The following is a 15651-nucleotide window of genomic DNA, read 5'->3' as shown; positions in this document are numbered from 1 at the left end:
TACAGGCTCGTGAGTCCTGTCAGGTGTTCCTCAACCCTGAGGCAGGTCCCTTGGTCTGCAATATTTAGAGACTGAGAGAGGGAGTCCAGTAAGGCAAGGAGACAGAGAGGAGAAAGTGAAGATCCAGAGGAAGCTTAAGCTGTCCTGAGACCCCAGGTGAGTCAGCTCAGGAGTTAGGAGCTTGTGCCAAGAGGCAGCAGGTGAGTAGGGCACATGGGATTTATTTCCCAGGTACAGACGGCATTTCCCTTCAGCTTTAATTGGTCCCAGGTTTGTGCCAGGCAAGGCACATTTGCACCCATTTTGGGGATACTGCATGGGTGTCCCAGGCATACCCAGGAGCAGCGGGCAGCAGGGCCTGAGGAGGGAGGTGTGGACCAAGGAGACCCACTGCCATTCTTGGTATGGTTCTCACTCCTAGAGCAGAGCTGCATCTGGTCTCAGTCTGGGCAGCTTATAAGGCCTGGTGTGAGTTTTGTTTATGCAAGTGTAGCATAAAAGGAACAAATCCACCAGCCCCAGAGCTGTTGCCACTGGAGTCCTTTTGCATACATTTTTCAAATGATAATTCACTCTACACACCCCCTCTTCCCTACCCCCAAGGCAATTTATTGAAAAAAACCACCTTATATGGTAATATTGCTAACACACCGTCAGCTGGCCTTTTTAGGGACTTTGTTTAAAGAAGATCCGCCTCTGGGGTTTTATATTGCTCTGGTATTTATGCCAAAGACACACCAGCCCTCAGTCACCAGGAGAAGAACCTCTCATACACTCGGTGAGTACAGTACAGCTTCTGCAGCTTCTTCCTTTCTGGGGCTGCCTGGTCTCCTGGGTGCGGGAGGCGCCTTCAGATTGGCCTGGCTTCCATGACGCTGGTCCAGGTCACACGTCAAGGCCCTTGGTGGGCAGAGGCACCTGCAAGCACACTGCTGCCTGGAGTGTGCATGCACACTGCCAGGAAAAGGCATGTCTGGCCATGGAGCATCTTGGGGCCAGCATGGAACCGTGCTCCCTGCCTTGCACTGAAGGGCAATTGGGATACAATGCCTGCAGTCTAGTTGCCGGGCTTCCCCGACCAGCACACATCAACACCATGATGTCCTTTGTCATGGGTCAGAATGTCTGGGAGGTTGTTTTAGGGGAGAAGATACTTCGCAGAAAAACACCTTCTTTTCAGGGTATTGAATCAAAGCCAACAATGCTAATACTGAGCTATCTAGTCCATGAGGTGTCTGTGTTGGGAATGGAAAGGTATTTTCTTCTTTTGTGGATCTCTCTGTCTTCTGACTTGTGCTTGGCTGAGGTGAACGGGGAATATTCTCAGCCCCGGAAGGCCACGGGGCCATGAGGAGATGGGGAAAGTCATACTTGCCCTGTGGCATCATGATGTTTCAGGGCTAGAAGGACTGTGGGAGCCATCTAGTTCATTCTCCTCTGATGAGGACACTGAGTCCTAGAGAAGATAAGCCAGTCATCCAAAAGACCAGACTGTGAAACCACCTGCCAATGCCATTGCTTTTCCTTCCCCACCCAACACACACAGACACATATGTTCTAGAATTCAGACGAAGATGAGACCGCTTTTGTTGTCAGGATCCACGAGCATCACTTCACAGCTGAGGAAGGCTGGTGAAGTTGTATAGGCCTTGGAGGCAGACCACCAGGCTACCAAGGTTACTGCCTGACCTCAATTTCCTCACCTATAATATGAGGGTAGATAATGATCATGTCTACTTGGCAGTGGTGTTGGGAGGATGGAATGAGAGAATGCAGAATACAGAGCTCAGCTCAAAGCCATCAGGGCCTGACCCTGAAGCCTCAATGTTCAAGACTCACCTGGATGCTCATTAGAATATAGACCCCCACACACACCCCACCCCAGATTCTGGTTCATTGGGCTGGGGTGGGGCCTGGTAATTTGCATTCCTAACCAGCTCCCTGGTGGTGGTGCTAAGGCTGCTGGTCTGGGACCCCACTTTTTAGGGAAGCTCTAAGTGCTCACTTTTATTATTTGAATGTGAGTTTGATCTTTGAGACCAGCCCTTGGGCTGAAAAGTGGCAGAACTTCCTGCAGGCAGAAATGAATAGATGCTGGAGAAACTGCAAGGAGCAGTGAGATTTTACATACCAGGTCTGAGAAACCTGGATATCTCTTTAGGAAGAGATTTCTTTCCTCCTTCCTTTTGTTCATGTACCAACACTTATTGAGCACTTATTAGGTGCCAGGCCCTGTCCCTGCTCCTTAGGGACAGTGAAAGGGCTTCTGTAGCCACTGGAAGAGATCATTAACAGATGAGAACCATGGAATAGATAAGTATATGGAAGGAATAAAAGCCAGAAGGAGTCCCTCACTCAGTTCAGGAGTTATCAGAGAAGGCTTCCTGGAGGAAGCCGATTCCAGAAGTAGGGCAGTCCTGGTAAAGAAGCAGCATGGTCTTTGGCACTCAAGTGGCTCAACTCTGATGACTTTAGATCAAAAGGCAAGAAGCAGGGAGAGTTAAATTCAGAGGGGTGGGCGGGGCTGAATTGTAAGGACTTTATGTGCTGTACTAAAGGCGGTAGGGGCCCTGGAAAGGTTTTAATCTAGAGGGTGCCCTTTGAAGGGACTGCTTTGGCAGCTGAGAGAAGAGAGGCCTGGGCAGGACAAGAGTGCTGCTGCAGTGGACGATGGTCTCCAGCAGGTGGCATAGAGGCAGAATAAAGAGGGGCTGGTGATGGGTTGCTGGGGAAGGGGGAGGCAGCAGGGTGTGGGGCATGGGCTCCGGGGTGGGGGGTCACGAGTCTCTGAGGGCAGTTCCAGGGTGACAGCAGTCCTGGAGGTGTGGAACTGAGATGCAAGGAAGCGCAGGGGGCGGATGTGCAACAGGTCTGGAGTTTGGGAGAGGGGTTTGGAAAGGATGAGCCTGGGGAGGGAACGTGAGCCTGGGTAAGAGCCAGAAGAGCAGGCGCCAACAGCGGATTCCTGAGGATCAGAAATATTACTCACCAGAGTTGAGAATTTTTGTTTTTATTTTTGAGTTGGAGTCTCACTGTGTTGCCCAGGCTGTAGCACAGCGGCACAATCACGAGTTATCCACGAAGCCTCAACCTCCTGGGCTCAGGTGATCCTTCTGGCTCAGCCTCCCAAGTAGCTGGGACTATTGGCACGTGTCTCCACACCTGTCTAACTTTTTTATTTTTTTGAGTTGGAGTCTCACTCTGTTGCCCAGGCTGGAGTACAGTGGCACACTGCTCACAGCCACCACAGCCTCGACCTGCTGGGCTCAGGCGATCCTTCCGCCTCAGCCTTCCAAGTAACTGGAACCACAAGTGTGCACCACCACACCCAGCTAATATTTTTGATGTATTGTAGAGATGAGGTCTCTCCAGGTTGCCCAGGCTGGTGTCAAACACATAGGTTCAGGCAATCCTCTCACCTTAGCCTTCCAAAGTGCTGGGATTATAGGCGTGAGCCACCATGTCCAACCTCTTTTTGATTTTTTTTTAGAGGTGACGTCTTGCTTTTTTTGTCCACACTGGTCTTGAACCCTGGGCTCAAGCGATTCTCCCACCTTAACCTCCCAAAGTGCTAGGACTATAGGCGTGAGCCACCACACCCGGCCCAGAGTTGTTTTTTATTGAATTAGTATATTTAAACAGTGAAGATACCTTGAAGTTAATTAGAAGTCCCATTAGAATTTTCCACCATGACAGTGCTTTTCATGAAATGATTTCTCACTGCCAGGTTTTCTGATCAAATGTGTATATGTTAGGCAGATATATAAGCAGAGAGGCAGCTGTTTGCATGTCACTTGAAACCTCCACCCAAAAACATGCCCCCAACTATTGTTTGAAACCTTACCATTAAAGAGGTCTTCTTTTTGGGCTTGAACTTTCTACTAAAATGAACTGTCTTTGGGAAATGGCATAAATACAACTTCCAATAGTCATTGGTTTGTGAAATGGATCATTCAATTCCTTCCAATATGACAGGCTTCCTCCTAGGAGCAAGTTTTGATGGAGAGCAGTAAGAGAGATGAATAAGAATGATTTTCCGTGGCCCTTTACAACAGGGGTTGGCAAACTTTCTCTGTAGAGGCCAGGTAGTAAATATTTTAGGCTCTCAGAACTGCTCAATTCTACGTTTTAACAAAAGCAGTCATGGAAATATGTAAATGTGAGCATGGCTGTGTTTCAATAAAACTTTATTTATAGACACCGAGATTTGAATTTCATTTCATGAGTTATGAAATATTCTTTTTTTGCTTTTTTCCCCCCAACCATTTAAAAATGTGAAAGCTAATCTTAGCCTTGGGCCTGAGTCTGCCTTCCCTGATTTGCAATGTATACAGCACTTTATTTCCATTCTTTCATTTAATCCATCATCTCATAAGATATGTATTATCCTTTCTATTTCATAGTGGAGAAAACTGAGGGCCAGAGAGGAACACATTAACCGGGCTGTGAGAAGGGGGTTCCCAGGAGGGAGGAGAAGGGTAAGGAAGGGGAGGTGGGAGGAACTCTGGAGCCAAACTTGTCTCCCTCGTAGTGGTAGGGAGGGTGGGTTTTAACACTGCTGTCCTCACATTGGGTTGGGGTGACCAGGGAGATGGGTGAGTGAGCAAATGATTTGCACTCATTATGCCTTTGGTTTGAGGCCACCTTTAAGGGGGAGTAGGAGGATAAAAACTGTGTTTCTAACTCTGTGACATCCTCAGTGAAGCCCAGATGTAGTTCATGCAGAAAGAGCCAAAACAATTTCACTCGGCTTCCCATGAGCGCAAAGCGGTTGTGACCCCGGGAAACCACAGTGACTTTGGCTCTGGTTCAGCTGACTTGCTTAAGTCTAGCCACAGATTACCAGAAAGCAGCTGAGGAAGGTTTAGGATTTCTCCTGGCAGAGACAGTCCAGGAGTCTGGCTCCAGGGTGAAGCCCTTCTTCCCAGAGCAGGAGGACCCCTCAGAGCCTTGACTCCAGGCCCAGTCCTCCCCTGGCCTTCCCAGCCCTGGTCTCTCATTTGGTTCTGCCCTCAAAGGAGCAGATTTAAAGTCACCTGAAGTGCTGCGGAAGGGCATTGTTGGCAGCTAGAAGTCACCTTGTGGCTTGTCTCAGCTGCTGCTCTGCTTAAAAAGCAAAGTTCTGCACTCTTTCTTTCCATATGTGGGAACTCCAAGGGGAAATTAAAGGATTCATTGAGAAGTCATACAGTTTGAATTATAAATCACACACAAGAGAGGGAACCAAGGGGAACCCAGAGTGAGACAATTATAGAGGCACGGCTTTGCCTCTTGGTTCCCTTCTAGCTTTCAAGGTGGTTTTCTCCTCAAGAAATGTTCTAGCAGGTGGTAGCTAGCTGACCTGAGCAGAAAACTGTCTCCATGCAGTTCTAAATCAGACCTGTGTGATCAAACCATCATGAGACCAAACTGTGGGACTCAGGGACCCCAGGAGCAGAGCACACCAGGTCTGGGAGGGTGGGAAAGGCCACTCAGGTGATGGGATTGTCATTCAGCATTTAATGAGCACCTACTTACTGTTTTATTCCATGTTGGTGGCTACAACAGAATACCTGAGACTGGGTTATTTATAAACCATAGACATTTATTTCTATTTCTGGAGACTGGGAAGTCCAAGATCAAGGCGACAGCAGATTCAATGTCTGGTAAGGGTCCACTCTCAACTTCCAAGGTGGCTTGTTGCTGTGTCGTCACACGGGAGAAAGGCACGTGGGAGTGAGAGGGAGCCCCACTTGTCTTTTTACAGCAAATCCATTCCTGAGATAAGGACATGAGGGTGGAACCCTCACAGCCTAATCATCTCCAAGACCTTACTCTTAATACTGTCACGATGGCAATTAAATTTCAACATGCAAACCATAGCCCCACTGCGTGCTAAACACCCAGTTAGGTGATGGGGCCATAAAAGTAAATTCAGACTTGGTTCTGGCATGGGAGGGGCTCGGAAATTCATGGAGAGAACAGAACACAGACCCTTTTGTTTTGGGATGCTTGCTGCCAACAGCTCAACACTCTGCAGGCCGAAGCAAAAGACCAAACATGGAGAAGTCATGATCACTTGCTAAGGTGGTGAGGAAGGCACACGCTCAGGCTTTGGAGCCGTCCTCAGCCTGCCTCTCTCAGTCTAAGTTCTTTACCTTTTCTGAGACTTGGTTTCCAAATCTGTACAATGGAATGAAAGATATCTTTTCTCAGGGCTGCTTTGAGGTATCGGTAATATGTGTGGAAGGTCACACTTTTTTTTTTAAATGGGAAGGCAGGATTTATCAAGAGGACAGAAAAGCTCCCACAGTGGGAGAAGAACCCAGGGGGTTGCCCGAGGACCATCCATTTTTTAAATTAAAAGGACATTTTGGCTGGGCATGGTGGCTCACGCCTATAATCCCAGCACTTTGGAAGACCAAGGTGAGAGGATTGCCTGAGCCCACAGGTTTGATACCAGTCTGGGCAACTTGGCGTGACCTCATCTCTACAATAAATCAAAAAATTAACCCGGTGTCATGTGTGCCTGTAGTTCCAGCTACTTGGAAAGCTGAGGCAGAAGGATCCCCTGAGCCCAGCTAGTCGAGTCTGCGGTGGCCGTGAGTGTGCCGCTGCACTCCAGCCTGGGCAACAGAGTGAAACTCTGACTCAAAAAAAAAAAATACATTTTTATCAAAAATGGCAACACTACATAATGCTGTGTTTCATCTAACAAAGCAGTTTGCACCTTTTCCATTGCATACACATTCTACTTTCTCCATTGTATGGAGGTTTCTGGCAATTAGTTCACAAACCAATTTATTTATTATACAATAACTTTTTGACATTAAGGTTGTTATTTTGATTATTTTTTAATTTTGATTATTTTAAATACAGCTGTGATAATCAGGTTCTTAACTAAATCTTTTCACTCACCCATGACTGTTTTGCAAGGATAGATTCTTGGAAGTCCTTTTGTCAAGTCAGTAGAAAGGAACATTTTTAAAGGCTTTTGATAAGTATTTTCAAGGCTCCCATCAGAAAAGTTGTACAACTTAACACTTGCCAGCAGCGAGTGTCTTCTCCCGGCCTCAAGAACTGGACATAGTACACCAGCCAGGAGTGGCATAGCTTTTATTCTGGTCACAGCACACTGCTGACAGTTAACAAGACATCAAACCCTGCTCAACAATGCGAAACAAGAGCTTTCATAGTTTGGTGGTTGAAACCCACATGTAAGACCCACTCTTCATCCCATTAAATTTAATCTTGTTTGGTTCAGCTCATTGTCTCTGCCATTTGAGATCTTCTTGGATTTTGACCCTTCCATCCAACGTATTTAATATTACTCTCTCTCTCTCTCCCCTAGCTCTGCTTTATCTGAATATTTGATCAGCCAGTGCTCTATATTTTCAGCCAATTCATTTATTAAAATGTCACATGAGAAAGGCTCAAGATTAGAGCCCTGAGACATAATTGCTGCTTCCAACTTGACACTGACTCATTAATTAACACCTTTCCGTGATAGTAACTCAGGCAACTGTAAATACACCTAATTGTATTATTGCTTACCCCCATGGCTTTATCAGTAGGGATGTCCTATGCTGGGCCCTGGAGGCCAGGACTTGACTGCTGTGTATGGCCTCGATTGCTGTGACCATGAGAGACCACAGAACCAGAAGAGAGAGAAGCACAGCTGAATTTAAGAAGTCACAGCAGGGCACTCCCTTAGTGCAGGCCCTGCTTTGAACATAATTGGGAAGCCTTTTCTTTTAGTCTTAAAATTGTGTTAATAAGCTTCTGCTCAGTCTCTGCTTAGCCTTTCTGACTTTGCACTTGCTGGCCTGTGGCTGTCTCCTCTTTGCTCTGGTCATGGTCTTCTCTGTCCAGCTTCAGCACAAAGCTGGTTGGGCCTAGCTGGTTTCCATACCTGTCTCCCCACTCCATGACAGAGCTACCTATAGCTGCCTTCTCTTTCGGCATCTCGTGCTTCTCTTTTCTCTGGACTTCTGAAAGTCTGCTTCCCCAGTCCCTCAACTGGGGCCTTTCCCTGCTTCTGCCCTGTCCCACCTGGGGCATCCCAGGGTAGGAAGCAATCTGCTCACTGTCTCCTCAGGTTCTATCACTTTTCCATAATCACCAAGTGCCAAGAATTTGTCAGATGCTGTCTAACTTAGGAAGGAAGGAAGGAAGGAAGGAAGGAAGGAAGGAAGGAAGGAAGGAAGGAAGGCCTGCAGCAGATGTTGAAAAACCTAATTCCTTCATCGCTTTGCATCTGTTCTAATTCAAATCTCTGCATTGGGGGAGGGACTTCTGTTTTCTCTATCTGTTGAGGCAGCAGACAGCAAGTCCCATCATGAAGTCCCTTCCTTTCCTCTCTCCTATCAGATTGCCCCTTCCTCTTCAAGGTGCTTCTACCCTTAGGAATGTGGATTTCTCCTAAAATTACTGCATCTTTCCTTTCTTTCTTTCTTTCTTTTTTTAAAGCAGGATTTATTGAGAGGCCAGAAAAGCTCCCACAGTGGGAGAAGACCCCGGGGGTTGCCCATCTTTTATTTCTTAGTGATAGGTTATGCTATTGATTTTAAATTGTATATACTATACACAAATATCATCTCCTTGTAAAAAAGTAAGACAATACAGATACAACCCAGCATTTCCCCTCCCAGTCCTTCCCCCAGCCCCAGAGGTAATCACAATGACCACCAGACTGCTTGGTGTATCCTTTCAGAACTTTTTGCTATGTATTTATATCCACACATAGAAAAATATGGAAATACATGCTATCGTTCTGTGCTTTTAAAAGAACTCACATAAATGGGTTTATACTATACCTTCTATTCTGCAACTTGCTTTTCTCACTCAGCAGAACGGTTTAGAAATCTATCCATGTCAGTCCAAATAAAGCTGCCTTGTTCTTCTTTTAACTGCAATACTTCCAAACTGTGATTGTTTGTTTCTCTAGTTAAAGAGGACCAGTTTTCTCACACCTTTGCCAGCATCTATTATAAAACTTTGAATTTTAACAGTATTATGAACAGAAAATGAAAAATGAACTTATTTAATTTGTATTTATTTGGTAACGAGTGAGGCTGAGCCTCTTCTCACATAGTTTTTGAGTATTTACATTTCCTCTTTGGTCAATCATTTATTCATAGTCTTTGTTTTTCTTTTAGGTTATTTGTTTCTTATTGACTTGTAGGAACTCTTTATATATTATAAGTATGAGGGGAAGCCCCAAAATTCCAGAATTTATTTATTAAAACGTGTGTATTTATTCTTACATGTTTAAACTTCAGCCACCTTCTAAGTACTCTCCATTTGATGCAATATACCTATCGGGATGCTTTTTCCACTACTCAGAACAATTTTTGAGCTTGTCAATTTTGATGCCTTTTACTGTTTCTGCTGTTTTTTGTTTTACCTCTTCCACACTGGCAAAATATTTCACTTTGAGGAATTTTTTCATCCAGAGAAACAAAAAAAAGTCTCATGGGATGAGAGCAGGTGAATAGGGAGGGTGGGGCATGAGGGTCACACCTTTTTGGGGGGGGGCAAAAACTGCTGAACACTCAGCGCAGTATGGGCAGGTGGGCTCGTAAATCATTCATCATAAAATGGGCAAACACACTGAAGGATTCTCCAAAAACAAATTCACTGAAGCCAAGCGCAGCCTCTCACCATGTTAGCTGGTACACTGATGCCAGTGGGTTGGTTTCTGGAACATTAACCTGGTGTGGGAAGCCTGTACTACAAGGGGCCCACCCTCCAAAAGATAATTCCATTTTTTTAATTCTCCCTCATAATAACCCTTTGTTAGGTATATAGCAAATTTTCACAACTCCTTTCCTAACTTTCAAGTCTTTAATGACTCTCTCCATTGGAAGAAAGCTTTGTATCCACTTCAGGTCTTTGTTCAAGGCAGCTTGCAAAGGCTGCCAAAATAAATTACCACAGACAGGGGGAGTTTAACAACAGAAATGTATTTCCTCACAGTTCTGGAGACTAGAAGTCCGAAATCAAGGTGTTGGTTTATTTTGATGGTTTCTTTTCTTGGCTTGTAGATGGCCACCTTCTTGCCATGTCTTCACATGGCCTACCTTCCACATGCATCTCACCAAAGCCTCAACCTCCTAGACTCAGGTGATCCTCCTGCCTCAGCTTCCCAAGTAGCTGGGACTACAGGTGCGCACCACCATGACCAGTCAATGTTTTGATTTTTTTTGTAGCGACAACGTTTTGCCATATTGCCCAGGCTGGTCTCAAATTCCTGGGCTCCAATAGTCCTCCTGCCTCGGCCCCTCAAAGTGCTGGAATTACAGGCATGAACTACCATGCCCTGCTTTCCTCTTCTTATAAAGACTACCCTATTGAAGTAGTCATATTGGATACCAGCCATGTTGAATCAACCTCATTTTAATTTAATTACCTCTTTAAAGACCCTATCTTCAAATACAGTCACATTCTGAGTTACTGGAGCTTAGGACTTCAAAAGGAATTTTGAAGGGACACAATTCAGTCCATAACAACAGGGTAGAAAGAAGAGGCCCAACGGCCAGAGAGTGTGAGGCCAAGTCTATGCCTGTCCCTCCTGGAAGTGGGCCCTGGTTGCAGGTGGCGTCAGGCCCTAAAGCCAAGAAACTATCTCCAGTGTGATTTGACAAGTGGCTGACTAGTTCTCTTCTCTCCCAACCCCAAGGTGCTCCACCCCAGATCACTCAGCCACACTCACCATGTGTGAAGAGGAGACCACTGCGCTCGTGTGTGACAATGGCTCTGGCCTGTGCAAGGCAGGCTTTGCAGGAGATGATGCCCCCCGGGCTGTCTTCCCTTCCATCGTGGGCCGCCCTCGCCACCAGGTGTGTGCTCATCTGCACCCTAGACTTTGAGTCACTAGGAGTAAGCATTGCATTGTGGAGACTATGGCAAGCTGTGTGTGTGTGTGTGTGTGTGTGTGTGTGTGTGTGTGTGTTGGGCATAAGGGTCTCTTTCCTGATAGAGCTGTCACCAACTGGGATGTCACCAACTGATAGAGCATCACCAACTGGGATGACATGGAGACTTCCCCTTAATGTGCTTGTCTTAATAATAGTACATCGTCATGACCCTCATATCCCATAGGCCACTATGTCCTGTCATCTCTGGTGGAGCAGTTAATCAGATTAACTGATATTTCTCAGCAGAAACACCCAGGGCCAAAAGCAATATCCATCAGGCATACAATGATGCTACTATGTCTGGCTTAAAATTTGGGGATTGCTAGGATTGGGAGAAAATATATGCAACTGAACAAGGCCCTTACCTTTAAGGAATGTATACTCTGTGAAGAAATGCACACAACTTGAGATCATGGACTGTGATAGAGGCAAAACATTTCACCAGGAGAGCACAAAGGAGGGAGGAATTAAATCTGAACAAAAGTACTTAGGATAGGGAAGTTTTCATAAAAAAGAGGATGTCAGCTGGACTGTGGCTCAACCTGTAATCCCACGCTATGGGAGGCTGAGGTGAGTGAATTGCCTGAGCCTGCGGGTTTGAGACCTGCCTGGGCCACTTGGCAAGACCTCATCTCTACAATAAATCAAAAAATTAACCGCGCGCCTGTAGTTCCAGCTACTTGGAAGGCTGAGGTGGAAGGATCACAGGAGCCCAGCAGATAGAGGCTGTGGTAACCGGGAGCGTGCCACTGCACTCCAGGATGGGCGACAGAGTGAGACTCCAACTAAAAAAAAAAAAAAAGAGGATGTCTGGCAATAAGGAGAATTTCAGCAGGGGAAGAGAATAATATGAGTAAAGATTAAGAGATGTAAAAATGTGGGCACAGGGGATTTGAAGAGGCAAGTACAAGTCCTGTGTGTGTGTGTGTAAGTAAGGTAAGTGGAAGTAGTATATGGGTAGACCCTGTTTTCTATCAAAAAATGATATTGTCCCAGGAGAGAGAAGAGAGATCAACCCACAAGAACTCCCTCACCCTCTCTTCTTGTCACTTTCATAGTCAGGGGATATCTGCTCCATCCCTGTCTCTTGCTGTCCTGTTTCCAGGGGAAGAAAGGTTTGTTTTCCTCTCTTCATCCTTCTTCAGAGACCTTCCAGTGCCTGAGTCCATCCCGGTGAAGAGCTCTCCACCAATTCACTCCTCTTTCCTCCTCTACTGCATTGCAGGGTGTGATGGTGGGAATGGGCCAGAAGGACAGCTACGTGGGGGATGAGGCTCAGAGCAAGCGAGGAATCCTAACTCTCAAATACCCGATCGAGCACGGCATCATCACCAACTGGGATGACATGGAGAAGGTATCTGTGGACTCCCCCTTATCGTGCTTGTTTCAATGATAATATATCATCATGGCCCTCGTATCCCATTGGCCACTGTATCCTGTCACCTCTTCCTCCAAAATGTTTCTCACATCTTGCTTTCCTTCCTCCTCAGTCCCAAGACTATTTCTCCAACCTAAGCTGCCAACCTATCTTTCTGCAACTGTCGCTACAGCTTCCCGACCAGTGTCTCTGTCTCCTGCCCTCATTCACCCAATTAATTCTCCACACTGCTACAGAGCTTATCTTTCTAAACACGGATCAGCTCAGGTCACTCATCTCCTTAGGAATCTTCAGTAGCTTCTCACGAACCTGACAGTAGCTTCCGAACTCCCTGTCCTGACATCTGAGGACCTGGCACCGCCTACCCCACAGCTCCATTCTTTCCTGCATTATGTGCCCAAGCCAGTGCTTACCTTCTGTAAGATGTCTGCGCTGACTCTAGAGAGGCAGATAACCCTCTCCTTTTTGTTTTCTCTGTTGTGACTTCAGATAGGTGCACTGATGCTAGATTGTTATGATGATTATCTGATGAAAAGTTGTATGCAGAACTCTCTAAGGGTTTCTAGAAGCTTTTTTGTTTAAGAAAATAAGGGGGGAGGGAATATTTAAATGACAGAGTTCATGAGAAACAAAATCATGTGTGCAAAATGCTGATGGAGCCTTTCTAATATTCTTTTGACCAATTCTGCTGACAGTCGGCTGAGAGTTCTTATTTCTGCAATGACTGTCTTTTGAAATGTGATAGAGAGCTTACTGAGCAGGTCACGACTGGAAATGAAGAATGCTGATTTGAAATCTGTAATTCACTTATACTTTCTCTAAATCCTAGATTCAGTCACTCTGGATATGAAATAAGTATTGCACATAAATGCAATAGCTTTTGCATTACACAGTGGAGTGAGTAAGGGCACAGACCTTGGAAGTCATCAGCAGAGAGCTCTCGGTGCAAATTCCACCCCTCTAAGTCTTAGTTTTCTCCTTTGTGAAGTGAAGATAAAAATACTTTCTGGCCAGGTACAGTGGCTCACGCCAGCAATTCCAGCACTTTGGGAGGCCAAGGTGGGAGGCTCACTTGAGCCTAGGAGTTCAAGACCAGTATAGGCAACATAGAGAGACCTTGCCTCTACAAAATATCAAAAAATTAGTCAGGCATGGTGGTATGCACCTGTAGTCCCAGTTACTTGGAAGATTGAGGTGAAAGGTCACCTCTGCAGGAGTTCGAGGCTGCAGTGAGCCACTGTACTCCTGCCTAGGCAACAAAGGGAGACACCCACCTAAAAAAACAAAAACAAAACAAAGCAAACAACAACAAAACACCTTTCTACATGAGGTTGCTTTGAAGACTAAATTAGGTAAATATTTAGTATAACTAAGCATGGAACATACTTAGTGCTCAAGAAATGACACATATTTGTATCTACCTAACAATATCTAATTGGGAAACATAATAGACAATATATATATATATTTTTTGAGTTGGAGTCTCACTCTGTCGCCCAGACTGGAGTGCCGTGGCCGCTCCCGGCCACCGCAGCCTCGACCTGCTGGGCTCCAGCGATCCTTCCGCCTCAGCCTTCCAAGTTGCCGGAATTACAGGCATGCGCTACCACGCCCAGCTGATTTTTTGATTTATTGTAGAGATGAGGTCTCGCTGCCCAGGTGGGTCTTGAACCTGCGGGCTCAGGCAATCCACTCACCTCAGCCTCCCAAAGGCGTGGGATTACAGGCTGAGCCACCGAGTCCGGCTGACAAAATATTTTATTCATATTTTATTCATATTAGTGACAATGTGTGAACTTTTTAAGGAAATCCTTTAAAATATATTATGTGATGTAAAAGAAAAAAGATCTAGGGTACACATATCAAATATCTCAAATTAATTTTAGGCTCATTGTCACTATTATAAAAATTATGCAAAATCATCAGGAAGAATATTTGCAGAATTAAGTAGGTAAAAATTATGAGAACCAAATGATTAAGAAAAATTATGAGGGGAAACTTGCCATATCCAGATGTTAAAATGTAATACAAAGTTATAAAAATTAAGACAATCTGACACTAGCACAAAGGAAAAGAGGAAATAGGAAATATGTAGTGAATAAAACTTCTAACATCAGAGAGAAGAAAAGGATTATTCAATGAATTATTCTAGGACAACTGATTAGTTATTCAGGGGCTGGGGAATCTTTTTATAACCCTTACCTCATACCATTTCACCAAACACATATCAATTGAATATAAAAGTTGAATATAAAAATGTAAATAATATACATAATAAAGTACATGTGGAGCATATAGTTAGATTTTTATGAAAATCTGGGCAACATAGTGAGACTTCATCTCTACAAAAAAAAATTAGCCAGGCATGGTGGCGCATGCCTGTAGTTCCAGCTACTTGGAAGGCTGAGGCAGAAGGATTACCTGAGCCCAGTAGGTTGAGGCTGTGGTGGCCAGGAGCATGCCACTGCACTCCAGCCTGGGTGACAGTGAGACTCCAACCCAAAAAACAAACAAACAAACAAAGTGTCCCCCAAACAATTAAAGAACATAAACAGTTAATCTGACAAATAAAAATTATAAAATATTGAGAATGTGAAAGACTTTAAACTCACTTGAAACAAATAAAAAATTCAAAGTGAAACAACTAAGTTGATTTTTTTAAACTATTAAATTATTTTATATTTTATTTATTTTGAGTCAGGGTCTCACTCTGTTGTCCAGTGGCATGGTCACGGCTCATTGTAGCCTTCAACTCCTGGGTTCAGGTAATCCTCCCACCTCAGCCTCCTGAGTAGCTGGGACTACAAACACAGGCCACCATGCCTGGCTAATATTTTTTTGTAGAGATGAGTTCTCACTAGGTTGCCCAGCCTGGTCTTGAACTCTAGGCCTCAAGAAATTTTCCTGCCCTGGTCTCCCAAAGCACTGGTATTACAGGTATGAGTCACTGAGCCCAACTTGTTCTCACTTTTAAAATATGAAATAGGCTGGGCACAGTGGCTCATATCTGTAATCCCAGCACTTTGGGAGATTGAAATGTGAGGATTGCTTGAGCTCAAGAGTTTGAGACCAGCCTGGGCAACATAGCAAGACTCTTTCCTTACAAAAAGTAAAAAATAAGCTGGGTATGGTAGTGTGCCTATAGTCCCTGGGTACTTGGGAGTCTGAGGTGGGAAGATCTCCTGAGCTCAGTTGTTCAAGGCTGCAATGAGCTGATTACATCACTGTACTCTAGCCTGGGTGACAGAGAGAGAGCGGCCCTGTCTCTCTCCCTCTCTTTTTTTAACCAGGATTTATCAAAAGGACAGAAAAGCTCCCACAGTGGGAGGGAACCTAAGAGGGTTGCCCCATCTCTTAAAAAAAAAAAAAAAAAAG

At 45.1% G+C, this 15651-nt stretch overlaps 1 protein-coding gene across 2 annotated transcripts in view; it reads left to right on the top strand.

Moving 5' to 3' along the window:
* Positions 1-698: 698 nt before the first annotated feature.
* ACTG2 (actin, gamma 2, smooth muscle, enteric) overlaps positions 699-15651 on the top strand; it is a 29275-nt gene continuing 14322 nt past the window's right edge. Inside the window, exons 1-3 of one of the 2 annotated variants that reach the window (XM_008064384.1) lie at positions 699-778; positions 10661-10820; positions 12124-12252. In XM_008064384.1, the coding sequence (XP_008062575.1) occupies positions 10695-10820; positions 12124-12252 (255 nt within the window). In that variant the 5' untranslated portion in view covers positions 699-778; positions 10661-10694. The remainder of the gene's footprint in view (positions 779-10660; positions 10821-12123; positions 12253-15651) is intronic. The other variant, XM_008064385.1, reaches the window with a different exon arrangement.

This window comes from Carlito syrichta, unplaced genomic scaffold (genome assembly GCF_000164805.1).
Source record: "Carlito syrichta isolate Samal-C Ts95f unplaced genomic scaffold, Tarsius_syrichta-2.0.1 Scaffold307324, whole genome shotgun sequence".
Classification (NCBI taxonomy): domain Eukaryota; kingdom Metazoa; phylum Chordata; class Mammalia; order Primates; family Tarsiidae; genus Carlito; species Carlito syrichta.
This window is presented reverse-complemented; position numbering and strand designations above follow the sequence as displayed.